The sequence below is a fragment of the Bombina bombina genome, chromosome 1, assembly GCF_027579735.1.
Source record: "Bombina bombina isolate aBomBom1 chromosome 1, aBomBom1.pri, whole genome shotgun sequence".
Lineage (NCBI taxonomy): Eukaryota > Metazoa > Chordata > Amphibia > Anura > Bombinatoridae > Bombina > Bombina bombina.
Window position 1 is genome coordinate 567112116 of NC_069499.1, and position 17826 is coordinate 567129941.

A 17826-nucleotide genomic window follows, 5' to 3' on the forward strand; every position below is an offset into this window, starting at 1 on the left:
ATTGCTCTCCGCATTCAGCGAGGTCTGTCGGACATGATCCGCACTGTCTGATCATGTCCGACAGACCTTTCATAAATAAGCCCCATAGTTTTTTTTATTTCACATGTTAATTTTATTTATTTAAAGATAGTCATATTGTAACTTTTAATTTAAAGTTAGGGGGTGTTAGGTTTAGGGGTTATAGTTTAATTTAGTGTTTTGCGATGTAAGGGTCTGGCGGTTTAGGGGTTATTAGGTTTAGTTTATTAGTTACGATGGGAGGACTGGCAGTTTAGGGGTGAATAGCTTTATTTAGTGTCTGCGATGTCAGGGAGTGGCGGATTAGGCGTTAATAGATTTATTTTAGTGTCGGCGATGTGGGTGGGTGGCAGATTAGGTGTTAATAAATTTATTATAGTATTTGTGATGCGGGAGGGCGGCAGTTTAAGGGTTAATAGGTAGTTTATCGGTGTTAGTGTACTTTGTAACAGTTTAGTTATGAGTTTTGTGAAACATTTTTGTTTTGCAAAATCCATAACTACTGCTCTCAGATGGCGGAATGGATTGTGTCGGTATAGGCTGTAACACAAGCATTTTAGCCGGACTGCACAACCTGTAATACAGTGCTATGGAAAATCCAGCACTCAAATTTTTTGGGGGGCGGAATGGACGTTGCATTACAGGCTAAAATGCTTGCGGTATACCTATACCGCCGCGACTCATAATATGCGTTACCAGCTATTCCAGCGCAATGGCCAATTTTTCAGCCATACTGCACCGTAATAGCCATACCGCACCGTAACGCAAAACTCGTAATTTAGCCGTATGTGACTCATGAATGGGAAATTTGGGATTTCATGTCCCTTAGTGGTATTTGTGCATGCTCTGTGAATAAGACATGGTTTAAAACATTGGCTTTGTAGCTAAAATCAACTAGATTTATAATGTTAGGATAAAAAGAAATTTATGTAAAAGTGCAAACCTAAACAAATATTTTCAGGGAGAACCTTTGGTTTAATTTTGAGAGTTGGAACTGGGGAAGCAACAGCTTCTGATATTATACATACAGTGGTGTTAGATGAAGTTATAAAGGCATCCAAGTGCATTGTACCATATCAGCCTGTAAATATTATAACTGCAGGTGTCATATGTTTAGCAGAAGCCAGAAGTCATCAGTGGTGATTAACAAGATGTAAATATTGACCTGATTTCTATAAATTCACTCCACCATAGTGCCTGGCCGGAGGACAGAGAATAAAGCTTTCAGCTATAGTGACCAGCATCTGTCTAGTCATGGGGAACCCAAAGTTTATTTAATTACGTTCAGCATCCAGAAATTATCTAACCAAAAAAGCATAATTAAATGTAGTGACTCCAAGCTATTTTGAAATATAATTTAATAGTGTCATGAGAATCAGTGTATCTGAAGGCACACTGTCCTATTTCTTGTTTTCCTATCTAATCCTGGGGTGTTAGATCAGGGTTTCTTTTTGTAACAAGTACATACACTACATTTTTACCCTTAGTACCCCAGCTGTAAAATGTAAATAATATTACGTTAAAAACATAAGAGGCTAATAGATGTTAAATATAATTTTCTGTATTCAGAAATGTAGTTCAAAATCCAGTTTTGCTAAATGCAAATGTAGTAGACACTAATTTATTAAAATCATCCTATAGAGGAAACACACACAGAACACACATACAGTTCTTTAGTATTTAGTCACTTACTATATAATGAGGTCATATTCATGTTACCACATTTCTACATCTTATTTCAGCTCAGGCTCATTTCATGGTGGCATACTTGGGTATAGAATACTATTCATGGCACAGTTTATCATGGCAACATTTCCTTGTGGTGTATTACTGTGGCCCTATATTTGGCACGTCTCCATGATACTTTTTTAACAGCGCAGTACACTTTAGCTGGCACTTTCTCTGTGACAAACTTCAGAGTAGGGTGTTTAGGGGTATAACTGGGAAACACTGATTTCTATGATATATTTATGCTTAGATTAGCGCAAAAATATCAGCACTATTGTGCGTTAACATTGCTTGAGTAAAATCAATAGCACTTTTATTTTTTTATCTTATATTACAAGTTAAAGTAATATTGTATCACTGGAGTAAAAGGGTGCGCTAAATCCCTCACATAATAGATTTCTATGGGGACTCCCTGAAAAAACTCATGTAGACCATCGCTCAAGCGTTAAACCAATTGTGCATTAAACCTCTACTCAATTAGTGGAGCTCTTCACTTAGAATTAGACATGTTTTTTCATTGCAATGTAAGCTAAAAACACTTCACACCTACATACATACATACACACATGTATACACACATACTCATACATGTATACATACACACATTCATACATACGCACATGTATACACACATACTCATGCATGTATACATACACACATACATACATACATACACACATGTATACACACATACTCATACATGTATACATACACACATACATATATACATACATACACACATGTATACACACATACCCATACATGTATACATACACACATACATACACACATACATACATACACACATGTATAAACACATACTCATACATGTATACATACACACATACATATATACATACATACACACATGTATACACACATACCCATACATGTATACATACACACATACATACATACATACATACACACATGTATACACACATACTCATACATGTATACATACACACATACATACATACACACATGTATACACACATACTCATACATGTATACATACACACATACATATATACATACATACACACATGTATACACACATACCCATACATGTATACATACATACACACATGTATACACACATACACATACATGTATACATATATACATACATACATACACACATGTATACTTACATACCCATACATGTATACATACACACATTCATACATACACACATGTATACACACATACTCATACACGTATACATACAAACACACATGTATACACACATACTCTCTCATGCATGTATACATACACACATACATACACCCACATGTATACACGCATACATACATATACACATGTATACATGCATACTCATACACGTATACATTCACACATACACCTTTGAGCCCTTTCCAGTCCCACACCCTGTCATAATCCATATAACTTACATATAACTTAAAGGGATATGAAACCCAATTTTTTTTCTTTCATGACTCAGATAGAGCAACAGTTTTAAGCAAATTTCTAATTTACTCCTATTATTAATTTTTATTTCTTCTCTTGGTATCTTTATTTGTAAAGCAGGAATGTAAGCTTAGGCGCCAGCCCATTTTTTGTTCAGCACCTGGGTAGCGCTTGCTAATTGGTGGCTAAATGACACTTGCACATTTTCTTCTTGTAGGGAAAAATCTGGCCTATCTATCACTTTGTTTGGGGAAATAGCATAATGTTGTTGTAAGAGATAGCGATATGCTTCTCATAATATGTTAACTTTAAGTGCTTGAATTCTTTTTTATTAATGTTTATGTTTATTTTCATAAAAGTTGTCTACAATTGCAAACTGATTTATGCACTACAGCCCCATAAAATTAATATCATTTATTTTTTATTTATATATTCTGCAGTATTATGACAAGATGTAGAGTGATTACATTATGAAATAATATTGACAAAAAATAACATAGGGCAAGATTACAAGTCGCGCATTATTACCTTTTTGTGCCATATATATTCTTTTCCCAATCAATTTCCATTGCACAACTATTGCAAGTTGCGTGCGCGCATTCGCCTTTTACACAACACTCCTTTCCACGTTGGAAGAGCTGTAGTTAACAGTTTTGCGCAACATAAAAGTTTCACAAAACACTTCCAAAATACATTACAAAGTACAGTAACACTCATGTTAGCACTGTCTAATAAAAATAGTTAAAAATAATAATGCACACAAAAGTTATAAGGGCTTAAAGATCGGAGATCTCGGGTGTTAGGGAGAAAAAGCTGACGCTGGGATTTTACATTGACATACATACACATACATAAAGAAACATGGATTTATATATAGAGAGAGATATGTTTAACTATGGAGATAATAAATAGATTTTACATTACAATCTTATGCACATTAAACAATATCTCAGAGGGATTTTCAAAGAGCTATTCGCATATAGATCTTGAGATATCTAGACATAGTATATATATTCATATACATATCTTGCTATAAATAGATATATCTGTTCAAAAATCATCTCATATATAGAGAAATATTTATTTACAAATAAATAGAACATATTCCGTTACGAAAACATTCGCAATATGAAATACTCACATTTTCATGTACACTTTTCAAGGAGAATACATCAAGGGCTTTGCGCAGCATATTAGGGGTTTTCTGTGTGTTTTTTTTCTATTTGTCTTCTCCATTGACTTTTATGGGGAATACGTGAGCGCACACGCAATTTGACTGTTTGCATTACGCGGCTTAACGTGCGCAAAATAAGTTATTTTTCAACTTGTAATAGCTGTGCAACCCCAAAAGAAAGATTGCCGTGCGACTTGTATTCTTGCCCATAGATTGTAAAGAAATAAGAGCCATAACCATGTTTCTTTTCTTTTTTTTGTTAAAGTAACTTGAAATTTTACATGTAAAGATTGTGCATACATGAAATCACTTAATACATATTTAACAGACCAAAATGTTGTTTGGAATGAATTGTTCATCAGGAAAAAAAATTATTCTTTGATTTTATCCTAATTTCATTAAAGGGCTCAGTTGCAATTTGTTAATGAACAATAGTTTAAACTGAAATATATTTATAGTAGTAGCTAGTGCTACAAGCCAGCAACAGCACAAACAAAGATCTTTTATCTTTTTAAGTTTTTTTTGTTAGTGAGGTCAGGATTGACATAATATTGACTGACCTATGAACTGACACTGCTAAATTGTTATTGAATACAATTCAATATAACTTTTAGCTTTTGAAGCCTTTCCCGCTTAAATAGTGTAGATTTGAACTGTTGAAGTCTTTCCCACCTGCAGAAAAGCATTTTCCCCCGTTTAGACTAACGGTTTTAACCTTACAAACGTATCAAATAATTTTTTATCATATACATTTTTCCCATTAAAGGAAAGTTCATTTTTCGTTTACAGATAAATGCAATGAATAGTGATAAATCATAGCGTTTTTTCTTTACATTTGTTTGAAACCGAATGCACATGTGTAATATTCAAAGAAAGTGAGTAAAACGTTTTTAATTCATTGAGTTAAACAGAAACACTTTAACCAAATGTACTATGGATCTCGAAGCCAGAGATAAAATGTCTGATTTTCTCATGAATTACTGCACAATGCTGTTCATTCAGTGGACTGTACTTAAAGTCTCTATTCAGTCATTTGCTCTGTGTCCAACTCAAAAGAGTTTTCATTATCTGAGTTTTAGATGCTGGGTTAAATGTATCTCATCAAATAAAGGGGAACAATAATAGTCTTTTTTATACAGCACTTCCGCCTGATTATTGTAGAAATAATTCTATTTTAGGTTTAAGTGTGTTTTTTTGCTTTTTTTTTTTTTTAAATGGAAGGAAGGAAACACATAATAAATAGGAGTTAATACATAAATATAACAAATGTAGTGTTTGTGGGAAAACATGATTATATATAAACAATTAACCAACTCATAGACAGACACCCTATGGCGGAAAAAGTCTCAGCAGCTGGAGATGCTGGCAGTCACTAAGAAATCCCATAAATACTCTGGTCACATATAGAGATGATTTTTTTTATAGTTTAAGAAAATCCATTTTCAACTCCCTGAGGATCTGTGGTAATCCATATACTCTTTGAGACAGGATCCAGTGAAAGTAATGTGGGAAAAGTTATCCTCAAATTCCTATTCAAAGCCAATGAGTATCTACTGATAGATTATTTTATAATTGCAATGTTATAGAGAGCTACCCAATGGTTGTCCGTGAGAGGTAATAAACACCTTGAGATTTTTATATAATTGCTTAGTTATGTGTAATGAAACAAGTTTGCCATATATTTTCATTATTTATTTTGCCCCCTTTCCTGTAATTTAGCTCTGAAAAATAAGCAATTTCTAATTTTCAGAACTTGAAATGCACCTTGCTGTCTTTTCAAGGCTAACCATGCTACATACATTTCCTTAAAGGGACAGTCTAGGCCAAAAAAAACTTTCATGATTCAGATAGAGCATGTAATTTTAAACAATTTTCCAATTTACTTTTATCACCAATTTTGCTTTGTTCTCTTGGTATTCTTAGTTGAAAGCTTAACCTAGGAGGTTCATATGCTAATTTCTTAGACCTTGAAAGTCACCTCTTTTCAGAATACATTTTAACAGTTTTTCACCACTAGAGGGTGTTAGTTCATGTATTTTATATAGATAACACTGTGCTCGTGCACGTGAAGTTATCTGGGAGCAGGCACTGATTGGCTAAACTACAAGTCTGTCAAAAGAACTGAAAAAAGGGGCAGTTTGCAGAGGCTTAGATACAAGATAATCACAGAGGTTAAAAGTATATTATTATAACTGTGTTGGTTATGCAAAACAGGGCAATGGGTAATAAAGGGATAATCTATCTTTTAAAACAATAAAAATTCTGGTGTAGACTGTCCCTTTAATTGGCTTTATCAAATGATCTGTTATTTTATAGCAACACACCAGAAATGCACTGTTATTAAAATGTGTTTGCTGTCCCTAAAAAATATACATGGCTGGTACATAGAAGAAAAAAGGAAACCATCAAGCAACAATCTAATAACATGAAAAACTATTACATGTGACAGGACTGAATTAATATCCCCATTAAATATTAATGCTAAGTTCAGTGGGAGGAAGATATATACTGAATAATTACATGCTTCTTAGGAAACACATTGGACAAGGAGTGTTAAAAAAAATACAGTCAAACTCTGCCTATTATGTGTAGGAAAGAGGTGCAGCTTCAGATTAGGAGCTATGTAACCTATACTGTTTAAGGTATTTATCTTACTCATCATACATAACCAGAAATCCTGATTCTTGGGTTGTAGGTCTCCGAGTGGAAGAGAAAGCATGACGGACAACAGACAGGATGAGCCCAAGTGGGCGCCCGGACAGCACTCGGAGGCCTCTCCATTACCCCATAGTCCAGACATGAAGGAACAAGGAGGCGCAGGAGATGGGATGGTCCACAGCTCCAATGGGATTCCATTCCGAGATGCTCAGGAAAGAGGATATGGGGAGCGGGCTCTCCAGGATTCCCATACCACGAGTAAGGAGAATGGCATTAATGGGGAAATGCCATCAGCAGACTCAGAAACTGCAGGTATTAGCATATACAGTGAGTAGCCTATTACAGAAATGTATGTAAAATATAGCAAGCTCTGAATAAAGCTTGATGACCCTGTTTCCGCGCGAGGCTTTAGGCTCTCCGAAAACAGCAGTTATGAAGCAGTAGTCTAAAGAATGCTACTCCATAACTTGTCCGCTGGCTCTGAGGCTGCAGTCTTCAATCTGCCCTGATCCTATATGATCGGGCTGATTGACACCCCCTGCTAGTGGACGATTGGCCGCAAATCTGCAGGGGGCGGCATTGCACAAGCAGTTCACAAGAACTGCTTGTGGAATGATAAATGCAGACAGCGTATGCTGTCGGCATTTATTGAAGTGCGGCAGACATGATACGCTACATCATATCATGTCCATCCGCACTTTAGTAAATCAGCCCCTATATATGGCAGCTGTTGCAATATATATCTGTATTCAGGGACAGGACTAGGTGGCTCATACCCTCAGTGAGTGCACTTGAATAGAAATGTTTATAGGGAGTGGAGTGCCCTGCTAAAAGATACAAACTGGGGAGCTATAAATATATGAAAAAATATAGGGGGGCCAGGGGCTGAGTAATTAAGAATTATGTCCTGTTTGCCAAATTGTAAACAATGTTATCCCCTCTAGTGATTTACCCTAAAATACATTTTCTGTTTCTTAAAAAATATCCTATCTCCTTTTGAAAGACATTTGGAAATATCTCTACATGTTCCTTTATGCATTTGACTTGTTATTTGAGTTTTGTTTATCTCAGCTCCTAACTGCCAGACACTGCAGCATTTTGTAGCATATGTAGTTGGCAGTGGATGGGTTTGTTCAAACGAATCCTATGCCAGAGGCATTAAATTGCATTGCTGAAATTTTCTGAAGTATGTAAAGGTCAGTGCTGGTGCCATTTAGACTTTACATGATGTTTGGCTGCAGGGAATAAGATGTTGGAGGTGCAAGCATACAAAGATACCATTTAGTTGTGGTAGCTTTCTTGATACATACACAGCATTTGATAAGAATCTTTCTGAAGGTAGAAAATGACTTTATAAGGTTCATCTTGGTACGTTCTCCATAGGACACTATAGTCATGCTTGTTGTGGTAACTGACAGCCTGTTAATAAAAATTATTCTTGTTCGGGGTGTATTACTGAGTTTACAGCAGAGTTTATCTCTAGATGCCTAATAATAAACTTGTCTGTCTATCTTATTTATTGAGTAGGGAACTATCACTGAGTACTATCTTCATCAATGTGACCTGCCAATATGCATGTGGTATGCTTATCATAGTGCAGCCTCTTTGTAAGCAGGCAGTATACTTTCTACAGTGTAGCCTTTCAGCTATAACAGTATACTTTCTACAGTGTAGCCTTTCAGCTATAACAGTATACTTTCTACAGTGTAGCCTTTCAGCTATAACAGTACACTTTCTACAGTGTAGCCTTTCAGCTATAACAGTGTGCTGTCTGCAGTGTAGCCTTTTAGCTATAACAGTATGCTGTCTACAGTGTATCCTTTTATCTATAACAGTATGCTATCTACAGTGTAGCCTTTTATCTATAACAGTATGTTGTCTACAGTGTATCCTTTTAGCTATAACAGTATGCTGTCTACAGTGTATCCTTTTAGCTATAACAGTATGCTGTCTACAGTGTAGCCTTTTAGCTATAACAGTATGCTGTCTACAGTGTAGCCTTTTAGCTATGACAGTATGCTGTCTGCAGTGTATCCTTTTAGCTATAACAGTATGTTGTCTACAGTGTAGCCTTTTAGCTAGAACAGTATGCTGTCTACAGTGTATCCTTTTAGCTATAACAGTATGCTGTCTACAGTGTAGCCTTTTAGCTAGAACACTATGCTGTCTACAGTGTAGCCTTCTAGCTAGAACACTATGCTGTCTCTAGTGTAGTCTTTGATCTATAGCAGCATTATGTCTACAGTGTATCCTTTTATCTATAACAGTATGTTGTCTACAGTGTAGCCTTTTAGCTAGAACACTATGCTGTCTACAGTGTAGCCTTTTAGCTAGAACACTATGCTGTCTACAGTGTAGCTTTTTATCTATAACAGCATTATGTCTACAGTGTATCCTTTTATCTATAACAGTATGTTGTCTACAGTGTAGCCTTTTAGCTAGAACACTATGCTGTCTACAGTGTAGCCTTTTAGCTAGAACACTATGCTGTCTACAGTGTAGCCTTTTATCTATAACAGCATTATGTATACAGTGTATCCTTTTATCTATAACAGTATGCTGTCTACAGTGTATCCTTTTAGCTATAACAGTATGCTGTCTACAGTGTAGCCTTCTAGCTAGAACAGTATGCTGTCTACAGTGTAGCCTTTTATCTATAACAGCATTATGTCTACAGTGTATCCTTTTATCTATAACAGTATGTTGTCTACATTGTAGCCTTTTATCTATAATAGCATTATGTCTACAGTGTATCCTTTTATCTATAAAAGTATGTTGTCTACAGTGTATCCTTTTATCTATAACAGTATGTTGTCTACAGTGTATCCTTTTTATCTATAACAGTATGTTGTCTACAGTGTAGCCTTTTAGCTAGAGCATTATGCTGTCTACAGTGTAGCCTTTTAGCTATAACAGAATGCTGTCTACAGTGTATCCTTTTATCTATAACAGTATGTTGTCTACAGTGTATCCTTTTAGCTAGAACACTATGCTGTCTACAGTGTATCCTTTTATCTATAACAGTATGTTGTCTACAGTGTAGCCTTTTAGCTAGAACATTATGATGTCTACAGTGTAGCCTTTTATCTATAACAGTATGTTGTCTACAGTGTATCCTTTTATCTATAACAGTATGTTGTCTACAGTGTAGCCTTTTAGCTAGAACATTATGCTGGCTACAGTGTAGCCTTTTATCTATAACAGTATGCTGTCTACAGTGTATCCTTTTATCTATAACAGTATGTTGTCTACAGTGTAGCCTTTTAGCTAGAACACTATGCTGTCTACAGTGTAGCCTTTTATCTATAACAGTATGCTGTCTACAGTGTAGCCTTTTAGCTAGAACACTATGCTGTCTACACTGTATCCTTTTATCTATAACAGTATGTTGTCAACAGTGTAGCCTTTTAGCTAGAACACTATGCTTTCTACAGTGTAGCCTTTTAGCTAGAACACTGCTTTCTACAGTTTAGTCTTGTAGCTAGAACACTATGCTGTCTACAGTGTATCTTTTTAGCTACAACAGTATGCTTTCTACTGTGTAGTCTTTTAGCTAGAACAGTATGTTGTCTACAGTGTAGCCTTTTAGCTAGAACACTATGCTTTCTACAGTGTAGCCTTTTAGCTAGAACACTATGCTGCCTACAGTGTAGCATTTTAGCTAGAACACTATGCTGTCTACAGTGTAGGCTTTTAGCTAGAACAGTATGCTGTCTACAGTGTAGCCTTTTATCTAGAACAGTATGCTGTCTACAGTGTAGACATTTGTCTAGAACAGTATGCTGTCTACAGTGTAGCCTTTTAGATAGAATAGTATGCTTTTCTCAGTGTATTCTAGACACCCACAGAAAACACACAAGACATACATACACACACACCCTCACAGAGACATCCACAGAATATGCACAAAGACAGACACAAATACCCTCACAGAGAGATCCACAGAAAAAAAATTCATACACACTCATAGAGACACCAACAAAAGCACAAATACCTAAACACAGACCTCCACAGAAACACTAACAGGAGGTAAAATGTCTGCACATTGCCATCCCCTAAATCAACAGTGTGTGACATGCAATGATAAAAAAAAATAGCAGAACTTAAGAGATCACTTTTTAAAGAATCATATTTGTAAATGTGCAAACAAAAATACTTCTGTGAATTCAACATTTTACATTATTGATCTGTCAGAATGGGTAGATGAAGAAAAGTACTTTTGAAAGGTTGACATATGTTTGGGGTCCCCCCCCCATTTTCCCCAACCAAGAGCACCACTTCAAATCTGGTGTACAAATGTTCCCAGCTGTCAGCTGTATTTATGGATTTTGAAAATGCTGTACACTTGGTGGTCTTGGCGGAACCATAAGCTGTGGCACTAGGTATCATACCATTAAATCTGGTTAAATGCAGGATTTAGGCTTGTTTGTATGTATTTCAAAATTAAGTCAGATATATATATATATATATATATATATATATAAATCATATCTGCCAAAAGGGCACCTACCATTTGTGTATTAAGGAGGGAATTTCTACAGCATTGCCAAATAATCATAAATACACTGCTGCATATTGCTAAATGTGTTTTTATGGACCCCTGACCCCACCACACAACTACCACACTGAAGTTACAATCGGAAATTGAACAAATAAATAAAAAACATTTACTAAGTCCTACCTACTCTGCAAATTAAATTTATCTGCCGCCTGACTCTGGCACACACTGTACAAACTGAAGTGCCAAGTCTGTCTCACACTGTGCATAGTGGTTTAGTGCTCTCAAATCCTCTCAAATGCTAATGCTTTACTCCTTGTAATGACATTTCCCACACTCAATAGCACTCTGCTGTAGCGCCCTCTGGAGGCTGCCAAAATGTAAAAAAATAAATATATTTTCTTTAAATAATAGTTGTGCTTGCCTCATGGGGCCCCCTGGCCCACTGGGCCCCTGACAGGAGTCACCCTATTCACCCCCTGAAGGCGGCCCTGGCGAGAACACTAGGCTTTCTACAGTGTAGCCTTTTAGCTAGAACAATATGCTTTCTACAGTGTAGTCTTTTAGCGAGAACACATTGGGGTCAATTTACTAATGTGCGAGCGGAATTATACGATGTTGGCATTTATTATTGCACCAGCAGTTCTTGTGAACTGGTTGTGTAATGCCACCCCCTGCAGATAGCAGGGGGTGTCAATCAACCCGATTGTAGTTATGGAGGCTCGCCGGAAACACAGGGCATCAAGCTCCGTATGGAGCTTGATAAATTGACATATGATAAAATAGATTCGCAGCACCTGTGATCGTATTGTTGAGTTGCTCACTTATTTATGAATTCACCCCTAGTGTATGATACCTGCTTCAAATTTCATCACATCACAGTAGCCCCCAAAAGTTCTGTTTATACATACATACGACCTGCAATTTATATTCTGATGTAGCGCTGATTCTGGGGACCCACCTTGAACCTTCTTGGCTCCAAATCCCCTCTCTCCGAGTTCTGTGTATTCACAGCGATAGCCTGGAGGTCGAGCCGCGGCGTGGGTCCCTACAGCGTCTCAGCGTGTGTGCGGTCGATCCGGAACTGTGTGACGTCACAACTGGGAGCGGAAGGATCCGCAGGTACAGAGAGTCCACGACCAAGGGAGACCGTTGTTGCAGCGTGATGCTGTGTCTTTGCTGGGGTGATTCACTGCTGATCAGAAAGTGTGAGTACCCGTGCCTTTAAGCATATCCATTCAAGTATTAACATCAAAAAAGAGTGGAGGCACCGGGTAGTTTCACAAACAAAATCGTCCTTTATTAAGGTGATAAAACAGGAGACACTTCGGAAAAAGCCTTAAACCTCTGGGGCAATGATGGAATGGAGGTACCCCACGTACCCTGGTGCTGACATGTTTCAGCAAATGCCGTAATCGTAGCTAAAGGGTGTAAGCTTGTTTGCTTATTTAAATACACAAATCACATGTGATAGGTTAAAAACTGATGTGCTACGTAGGTAACACCCACCTCCACCTGTAGTTAATATATCTGCCCTAATCTAGGATGTAATACCATACTATCCACTTTATGCACAATTGTATCTGTCATAAATATAAACCAGATTAATATGATATAAGTAATATCATTCACAGAACATTCCTTATCATGTTTATATGTATGAGATAATACAAAAATTGAAGAAACATTGGTAAATAATAAAAAATACAAATGAAAAATAAATACAAATGAAACTAAATAAATAAAGATAAAGATAAGGATCTGTAAACAGATACAATACTGGAGGCACCAGAGAGTTATCCTTAGCAACTTACACTAGTAGGCATTTTTGCATATAACTATATTTTACTCTAGTATGCATACACTAGGATATATTTAATCATTTTATTAGCCATGTGTGTAGTTGCCTAAGGGGAAATTTATCCAAAAAATATGTATATACATAAACTTGTAAGCATATATCAGCATTTTAATGCTATGTCTCGAATACACAGGCTAACACCAGAAATTAATTAAATCATATTCAGAATTAAGCCCATTCGGCACCCTGGTGTGCAACCTGTGTATCCAAAACACCTCCCTTTTGAGGAGCAAATTCTCCCTATCACCTCCCCTATTGTGTGTATTTACCACTTCAATAATTGTCCATGACAATGTCCCTGGATCCTTATTGTGTTTTATCTTGAAGTGGTTCACAAGGGGGGTAGTGAGTTTGCCTTGCTTAATGTCATTTATATGTACCCTTATCCTGGTTCTGACTTGTCGAGACGTTTGACCTGTGTATTGAATGTCACATGTGTCGCAGCTGAGGAGATAGACTGCATATGTGGACCTACAATTGAAGAGCGCCCTGTGTGCAAATGTTTCTCCTGAGTAGGCACTCCTAAATATATTTCCTAGTTTTACATGTCCACATGCTATACAGCTGCTGAAATTACACTTGTAAACCCCTTTATACCTTAACCAAGAGGATGTATTTATTTCATCTTGTTTTAATTGCGTGGGGGCTACATAATTGCCTATGGTTTTGCCTCTTCTAAAGGCAAACCTCACCCTTTGTGTGGCAATATGTGCAAGTTCGTCATCAGCCTTCAGCACTGTCATATGCTTGCGTATAATATTGCACACCTGATAATATTGCCTGCTGAACTGAGTAACAAAGGTTAACTGTTCAGATTTAGTGTCACATAAAGATTGTTTCTCACTAAGTAGGGTGGTCCTTTTTATGGCCCTTACTTCCTCACGTGCCCTATATATATCCTGCTTGGGGTACCCTCTCTCTTGAAACTTGGTAACTAGTTCAGTTTCATGCTTGAAATGTTCACTATCTCGGGTACAATTCCTTTTAACCCTGGTGAACTGACCCTTCAAGACTGACTTGAATACCTGTTTCGGGTGACTACTATGGGCATGTAGGAGAGTGTTTCTGGTTATTGGTTTCCTATAAAGCTCAACCTTAACATGTTCTGATTTCACACCATGAAGGGTAACATCCAAAAAATTGATGCTAGTGGGCCCATATTCATGGGTGAACTGTAGGCCAGCCTTGTTAATGTTCAAATACTCTGCAAATATCTCAGCTTCCTCCTCACTTCCATCCCAGACAAATAGCAGATCGTCTATATATTGACGATAATATACAATTTTGCCTCTTTGTCTGTTTCTATCTCCATAGATGTGGCACAGCTCCCACCAACCCATATATAGGTTGGCGTAAGAGGGAGCAAATTTTGCTCCCATGGCCGTGCCACACCTCTGGAGATAAAATACGTTTTCAAACACAAAAAAGTTGTGTGTGAGGAGGAATTCGGTGACCCTGACAACAAATCCAATGAAATCATCACTGTATTCAGTAGATCTTCTTAGAAAGAAGGCTATGGCTTCCAAACCTGAACTATGTGGAATCGATGAATATAGTGACTTAACATCCACTGATAGCCAGCCATAGCCCTCCCTCCAAGAAATCTTTTCTACCTCTATAAGGAGTTGTTTGATGTCCCTCAGGTGACTGAGGAGTTCCCCCACTAAGGGTTGTAGAAGGGAATCTAACCATCTGGATAGTGGTTCCAACATGGAACCAATCCCGCTGATGATAGGCCTACCTTCAACATTCTCCAAGGACTTATGTACCTTAGGGAGAAGGTTGAAGGTAGGAATTCTGGGGTTACTGTTATATAGATAATCGCTAGTGCCTTCATAAAAAAAAACCCCTTCCATCCCATCATCAATCAGGTGTGAAAGCTCCCTTTGGAACCTTGGTGTGGGGTCAAAATCCAGTATGGTATATTGTTTGGGATCATTAAGTTGCCGTAGGGCTTCTTTAATAAAGAATACCTTATCCATTAAAACAACAGATCCCCCCTTGTCTGCCGCCCTCACCACCAAATTTTTATTTTTACTTAAATCTTTGAGTGCTTTTCTTTCCTTAGCACTAAGATTATCCTTAGTTCCATAGCCAGAGGTGTATGCCAATTTATTTAAATCTTCTTCCACCCTTCGCTGGAATTTTTCCAGGATGGGTCCCCTCGACTGAATAGGGTAAAATTTGGATGCACCTCTGAATTTGGGACCAATGGTACTGGTGTGGGCAGAATTGATATCACCACAATAGTTTTCTCCATGTAGTGACTCTAGGTCCACCACATCACAACATTCTTCAAAAGTTAAAGGAAAGTTTCTTTGCTCTTTAGCTGAATCACCTATATAGATACCCTCAGCCTGGTCATTTTTGAAATGCTTCTTTAATGTTAGTGTTCTGATGAGTTTGTTTACATCAACTAATGTAGTGAATAGATCAAAGTTATCAGTAGGTACAAAATTAAGCCCCAAGCCCAGGACTTTTTCCTCAACCTTGCTCAATGTATGGCTAGAAAGGTTAATCACTGGTGTTAGTTGTACTTCCTGCCCTGATGTCTCCTTCTGGACGAGGACCTTGTTTTTAAATGATCTCCACCTTTCCCCCCCCCCCCTTCTTGTCCTATGGGGGGCCTGGAAAAAACCTGCTCAATCTCTCCCCTCTCCCGTTCCATAGACATGGCAGTAGTGGGTATGGGGGCTTCATTGGTACTATCCAGATCCTGATATCTGGATTGTCTACCCCTACCTCTTCCCCTACTACCTGTATTGGGCTGTACTGGGGCGGGAACTGTGGCCCTAGTTTTATTTAAGGTGACTGTGGGTATTTGTATATTCTCATCACCTGAAGAGGCACCAGTATTATAGTCCTCTTGTGACTCTACCTCACTGTCAGAGAAAGTGACTTTTTTGAGTGTGGAATGTCCCTTCTGACCCCCTTGTCCCTGGGATTTGAGTCTATTGTCTTTTTTAAATCTATGTGTATGTGACCTTTGTTTTTTGTTCCAAATATAGACTCTATTGTTGTCATAGTCACTTTGGTCCCTAAGGTATTTCTCATGCTTAATGCCCATAATATTATTTTTAGCCTCATCTAAAGTGCTTCTCAAAATACTATCATATTGTGAGTATTTGACACATGTACTGCGTATGCTTAGTTCTGACTGTAGTAATTCAATATCAACAGTTATATTCTGTAATAGCTTTCTCTTATAATCTATAAGCATATTAATCAAGCGTATCGAACAATCTGTTAATATGGCATTCCATGCAGTAATAAATTATACATCCTCAACAGGAAAAGTGGGGAACTTGGCTATGCGTAGTCCCCTAGGTATAATCCCCAAGGAGAGATATTTTTGTAATGTCCAAATGTCCCATTTGAGACGACATTCTTTTGTCAAGAGAAATTCAGCCTCTTCAAAAAGCTTACTGAGTGGAAGGTGAGCTCTATCTGTGACAAACAAAGTCTCAAGTTCAAGTTCATTTAACCCTCTGTCCTCCAGTTTAGAGAGTGAATAGAAATGTGTGGATACATCCAAGCTTTGATTAGCCTCCATGTTGATTATATACGAAACAGCCAGTAAAGCAACAACAATATATATTAACAGTGCAAGCTTGTGTTTCACTGGGACATGCAGTGTAATATATATGATAAAATAGATTCGCAGCACCTGTGATCGTATTGTTGAGTTGCTCACTTATTTATGAATTCACCCCTAGTGTATGATACCTGCTTCAAATTTCATCACATCACAGTAGCCCCCAAAAGTTCCATTTATACATACATACGACCTGCAATTTATATTCTGATGTAGCGCTGATTCTGGGGACCCACCTTGAACCTTCTTGGCTCCAAATCCCCTCTCTCCGAGTTCTGTGTATTCACAGCGATAGCCTGGAGGTCGAGCCGCGGCGTGGGTCCCTACAGCGTCTCAGCGTGTGTGCGGTCGATCCGGAACTGTGTGACGTCACAACTGGGAGCGGAAGGATCCGCAGGTACAGAGAGTCCACGACCAAGGGAGACCGTTGTTGCAGCGTGATGCTGTGTCTTTGTTGGGGTGATTCACTGGTGATCAGAAAGTGTGAGTACCCGTGCCTTTAAGCATATCCATTCAAGTATTAACATCAAAAAAGAGTGGAGGCACCGGGTAGTTTCTCACTAAAAGGCTACACTGTAGACAGCATATTGTTCTCGCTAAAAGACTAAACTGTAGAAAGCATAGTGTTCTCGCTAAAAGACTAAACTGTAGAAAGCATTGTGTTCTTGCTGAAAGATTACACTGTAGAAAGGCATAGGTGTCAATTTATCAAGTATTAACATCAAAAAAGAGTGGAGGCACCGGGTAGTTTCACAAACAAAATCATCCTTTATTAAGGTGATAAAACAGGAGACACTTCGGAAAAAGCCTTAAACCTCTGGGGCAATGATGGAATGGAGGTACCCCACGTACCCTGGTGCTGA

At 37.7% G+C, this 17826-nt stretch overlaps 1 protein-coding gene across 1 annotated transcript in view; it reads left to right on the forward strand.

Moving 5' to 3' along the window:
- Positions 1–17826, forward strand: part of MAP2 (microtubule associated protein 2) — a 237659-nt gene that overhangs the window by 79727 nt on the left and 140106 nt on the right. Inside the window, exon 4 of the mRNA XM_053698776.1 lies at positions 7047–7321. Within this exon, the coding sequence (XP_053554751.1) occupies positions 7069–7321 (253 nt within the window). The 5' untranslated portion in view covers positions 7047–7068. The remainder of the gene's footprint in view (positions 1–7046; positions 7322–17826) is intronic.